The sequence below is a fragment of the Humulus lupulus genome, chromosome 8 (assembly GCF_963169125.1).
Source record: "Humulus lupulus chromosome 8, drHumLupu1.1, whole genome shotgun sequence".
NCBI lineage: Eukaryota > Viridiplantae > Streptophyta > Magnoliopsida > Rosales > Cannabaceae > Humulus > Humulus lupulus.
Window position 1 is genome coordinate 106,172,392 of NC_084800.1, and position 5,763 is coordinate 106,178,154.

General features: G+C 38.6%; 1 protein-coding gene across 1 annotated transcript; it reads left to right on the top strand.

The window, feature by feature from the left end:
- Positions 1-371: 371 nt before the first annotated feature.
- On the top strand, positions 372-3,320 carry LOC133798270 (putative serine/threonine-protein kinase-like protein CCR3). Its single transcript, XM_062236511.1, has one exon. The coding sequence runs from the start codon at positions 596-598 to the stop codon at positions 3,023-3,025; it is 2,430 nt and encodes an 809-aa protein (XP_062092495.1). The 5' UTR covers positions 372-595; the 3' UTR covers positions 3,026-3,320.
- Positions 3,321-5,763: the final 2,443 nt, after the last annotated feature.

Genomic DNA, 5,763 nt, shown 5'->3' on the forward strand with positions numbered 1-5,763 from the left:
TAAGAAACTCAACGATCTCCCCAATCCCATATAAACACTATGGAACCTAGCATTCATTTGCAGCATTAATGTGAATTTGAAAATAAAATCCTATCATATATTGGAAAAAAAATAGTAAACTCTAGATTCGTCATTTCTAATTTAGGGAGATATAATCTTCTTTATTATTAATTTAGCTATAAAAAAACCATCTCTATTTCATGTTCCAAATGAACAATTTAATAATTCCCCAAATATAGAATAATTAAAGAATCGTATCATCGATATTCTTCTCTTTTTTTTTCTTTTAAAAACATAAAAATAAAATTATTTAAAAAAAATCATATATAGAAAAATTGTACCAAACATGGTTTTAAAGTATTTTAATTATCAAAGAGAGAGAGAGAGAGAGAGAGAGTATTTTATTGAGGTTTTCCTGTTTTCTGAGACTGAAAAAACCAAGGAGAAGCTCTCCAGCTCTATATTCTCTCCCGACTCTGAAAAGTGAAACCTCACACTCTTTATCTTCTACCTCTGTACACACTCTCCCCCCAATGAAGGAGGCCAGGCTACTCCAACCACCCACCACCCTCTTCCTCAGACCTCTATCTTTTAGATGACGAAACTACCCTCCTCCTCCGCCGTCGCCGTTACTCTCGTCGTTGTTATCGTCATCTCTTTCATTATCCCCTCAACTCGTGCCCTCGGCTCCGGCGACACCCTCGCCGTCACCTACTCCGGAATAGTCTGTGGCATCGTCGCCAGTGAGCCATGGCAGAGAATCCTCTGCTACCGCAAAGGCCAACAACCACTCGACGTATTTCCCAACGTGTCTTTTTCCTCCATCTCCGGTGGCCGGAACTCCATTTGTGGCATCAGGGCCGGTGGTAACATCATGCTTTGCTGGGACAATCTCTTGACGGAGAACGCCACCTCCCCCGCAAGGACGCAGAGAGTTTACTTCAACAACACTGTTCGATTGGAAAATATCGCCGTCGGCGATCCCCATATTTGCGCGACGGTGATAGGTACTGGAGCTCTGAAATGCTGGAGGCACGACAGTGCCTTTAAATTTCCGCCATCTGGGTCTGATCGATTCGTTTCAATCTCATCTGGGCGGGGTTTTTCTTGCGGTATTTTGAGAGATAATAACAGGGTTCGGTGTTGGGGATCTGTTCCAATATTGAATGATATACAGGGAGGGTTTGGGAATATGTCTATGGCCAGTATTACCGCCGGTGAATCACACGTTTGTGGGTTGAATAGGAATGGGTTTTTGGTCTGCAAAGGGAGCAACAGTTCGGGTCAATTAAATGCTCCTCTGAGCTCACCGTTCGAGTTTTCTCGATTGTCTCTCGGAGCTAACCACAGCTGCGTAATCAGGGAAGGAAATGGTTCGGTGGTTTGTTGGGGTGGCGGGGGACTATTTTCTGTCGAAGCAATACAAGGGGTCTCGTTCGAAACGATTGTTTCAGGTTTGGATTTCACTTGTGGATTAACCACAACAAATTTTTCAGTGTTATGCTGGGGACCAGGGTGGTCTAATAATGGCTCTGTTGCGGATCCAAATTCTGTGCTTCCCTTACCGGAAATTCTTCCCGGTCCTTGTGTTCAATCGACTTGTGGAGACTGTGGTACATATCCTTTATCTCAAATGCTCTGTTCCAGTAATGGACGTGTTTGCAAGCCTTGCGTGTCGTCTCAAATACCATCAACCCCACCCCCACCGCCTCCACCACAGCCATTGCCGCCGGTTTCGCCGCCTCCGTCGTCGTCACCCTCCAGGGGTTTGAGGAGGGGCTTATTGGCATTTGCTATTGTGGGATCGGTTGGAGCTTTTGCCGGGATTTGCACAATTATTTACTGCTTATGGACAGGAGTCTGTTTTGGGAAGAAGAAAATCCACAACTCGGTCCAGCCCACGATCACCAGAGCTTCAAGCTCTAATGGCGGAGGCGCTACCACATCGAACACTAGCCCGCCGTCGAGGTCTTCAACCATTAGGCGCCAAGGCTCGAGAATTATGAGGCGCCAGAGGAGCGGAACGTCATCTAAACACGCAGACCGAGCTGAGGAATTCACTCTCGCCGAGCTTGCCGCCGCCACCAACGACTTCTCTTTAGAGAACAAGATTGGTGCAGGAAGCTTCGGCGTCGTTTACAAAGGCAAGCTCTCCGATGGCAAAGAGGTGGCTATCAAAAGAGGCGAAACGGGTCAGAAGATGAAGAAGTACCAGGAGAAAGAGATGGCTTTCGACTCGGAATTGGCTTTCTTGTCTCGGCTTCACCATAAACATTTGGTTAGGCTTGTTGGGTACTGCGAAGAGAAAGAAGAGAGGCTTTTGGTTTACGAGTACATGAAAAATGGTGCTCTCTACGACCATTTACATAGCAAGAACAATGTCGAAAAGAGCAGTAGTTTCTTGAACTCGTGGAAAACTAGGATCAAAATAGCTCTTGATGCTGCTCGTGGCATTGAATATCTTCACAATTATGCAGTCCCGCCGATAATTCACAGGGACATTAAGTCTTCAAACATACTGATCGATTCGAATTGGACTGCTAAAGTTTCCGATTTCGGGTTGTCATTATTGGGACCCGAGTCGGGTCGGGATTTTCGGCCGACGAAGGCTGCGGGGACAGTTGGCTACATTGATCCAGAGTACTATGGTCTAAACGTATTGACGGCAAAGAGTGATGTGTATGGACTTGGGGTGGTTCTTTTGGAGCTTTTGACGGGGAAGAGAGCTATATTCAGGAATGGAGAAGACGGTGGCACGCCAATTAGCGTGGTGGACTTCGCGGTGCCGGTGATTATGGCCGGTGAATTGGTGAAGGTTTTGGACCAAAGGGTTGGACAGCTGGAGCTGAACGAGGGAGAGGCGGTGGAATTGGTGGCCTATACTGCAATGCATTGTGTGAATTTGGAAGGAAAAGAGAGGCCAACCATGACTGACATTGTAGCTAATTTGGAGAGAGCTTTGACTCTCTGTGATGACAGCCATGGCAGCATCTCTAGTGGTATACTCTCTGTTCTTTCAGAATAGGAAAGAAAAACCAGAAAAGATTTGATAAAAAAAAAGATTGATTTTTTTAGTATTCGATTTTCGTGTGAAGATAATTCTTGTGAGTATACCATTTTCTTTTCTTTTTCACCCGTGTAAAGTTTAGGACTTCCAATTAACTTTGAGCTCTTAGTGTAGAATTCCATGAAACGCTAACAACTAGAATGATTTTAAATGATTGATTTTCAAGTTTGGGGGCTTATCTTTTTCACTTTTCACCCCCACACATTATTTTGAAGCCATCATGAAATTCACAAACATGTCTTGCTGTCTTCTACTTCCCATTTTGTGTATTCTCTCTATCTTGTTTCTTACCATATGTATAAATAGATATACCACTACTTTTGTAAACTCCCATAAATTGGTGGCCGGGATGTTGGGACTCGAATGAGCATAATTGAATATATATTATATATCCATAGTTGGCAATAGGACTACTACGAGCATATCGTTTAATCCAACAATCAAATTTTGGGTCTTATATTAATCATGAATCTTGATCGTTCATTGTGGCTAGACCCACATCAACAATTAGGAGTGGCCAATCGTAATCGCTCACTGTGGTCCCCAACCTTGAAAATTAGAAGTGTCTACTGGGGAGGAGAGGACCACTAAAATAAAATTATAGGGAGGTTGGGCGGGAGGGAAACATCCAAGCTTAGCTTAGGTGGTGTGTGAACGTGGTTCGAGGTTTGGCTTTTAGTTGATGATGAGATGCATGTGATGTATATGTGTTCTACTCTGATTCTGAGTGTATTTTTTTTCCAAGTATGGTCCACGCTGGGGAAAAAGGTGTTTCTCAAAAGTTGGTCCAAACAATAGACAATTGAGTTTTGAGAATTGGGTTTTACAAAGTTGGCTGTGTTTGACTCTTAATTATTTATTGAATTAGTCAATAGGGTGAGGCCCGCTGGTTTCTGAAGTTACTCGCTTTTTTGGTTGCCACGTGTAGGTACGAGATCTTATTCTTTCTGAATAAATTCTTGTTTTTTTTAATGTTTCAAAATAACGGGCACTTAAGTTTCAGGAAGACTTCACCTTGAGCGTTAACTGTTACCTTATGTGGTGGACAATAAACAAGGGATAATTCGAAAATTCGTTATCCCACGCTTATTAGAGATAATATGCAATTAGGGTAGACTACGTAGTAAAATAGTTATGAAAATTTCTTTAAAAAAACTACTTTTATAAGAACAAAAATATAATAATATACAATCATAAAAAAATTATGCAAAAATTTATTCAGATACTGAAAACAGCCTAAATTTACTCAAAAATAAGGTGTGTATAAAATTTCCCTTGAATATATTAAATTTTAAAAAATTTATTCTATTATGTTTATTTGAATATAAGTTTAAAGATATAAACATATTAAAATAATTCAGAATTATTTATAAAAAAAATTCAAAATAATGTACATTTTTTAACATCACTTTTTAATATATATGGAATTACGTACTTTCAAGAAACATATTTGATAAGACTTTTTCTTGACAATTAAGTTTTAATTTTTGGGTTTATACCTTTTGGATCTTGTGTTTTTTCTCATTATCTGTTTGGACCCTGTATTTTGACAAATTACTTTTTAGACCCTATGTTTTGTAAAATGGTTAAAATAGAACCATAAACCCGATTATGGTCAATATTTTCTCAACTAAAATTACAAAGAATTTACCAAACTAACAATTCAGAAAAAAAAAAATCATTCTGTTTAAAAACTGTGATGTTATATTCAATTTTTTATTTATCAAAATTGAGTTTAGTGTTCTATTTTAACTATTTTATAAAACATAGGGTCTAAAAAGTAATTTGTCAAAATACAGGATCCAAACAAGAAATGAGACAAAATACATGGTCCAAAAAAATATAAACCCTTAATTTTTTTATATTTCCATACAACTAACTTTCTAAAAATTATTATTCTATATATACTTAAGAAGTTTCTACAGTAGGAACATGTATTTTGTCCTCTCATTAGTTGAGAAGATTTTAGGTTTGTCACTTGAAAAAATTATAAACTATATTTTTTATATGATGGTGTATAATGTAATTATTTAAGATCTCCTACTAGTTTTTAAAAACTTTGGAATAATTTATGATGCTCAAAACATGTTTCAAAACAAATTATTTCACTTGTATATAAAATATGTTTCAAAACAACCTGTTTCATGTTTTCGGTATCGTAAAGTATTCGAAATTTCACAGTATGAGGCTCTAAATAATTATATTATACACTGTCATATAAAAAAAATTAGATTGTAACATATTCATGTGCCGAAAACACAAAAACAAGTTCTTTTGAAGCTTGTTTATACGCGAGTGAAACAGATGGTTTTGAAATATGTTTTTGGCACTGTAAATTGTTCAAAATTTTCTAAAAACTAGTGAAATGTCTACTATAACTACATTGTACACCGTCATATAAAAAAATTAAGTTATTGTTGACCCTCGATTTGGCCAACGACACAGAGTCAGAATAACGACAAAGAAATAAGAAGACAATCAAGAATGGAATCAAATGGTAGAGAAATGACACAAGTGATTTATAGTGGTTCGGCCCCAACTATGTGGTAATAACCTACGCCCACTTAGTGATATGATTGATATAGAATCCCAATGCCGTGATCAAAGAACTAGGGTTCTTGAGTTTCACAAGCCTTAGGAGAATTACAACTCTTCGGCGGATAATTACACTATGCTTTTCTCTCTGAATACAAAGA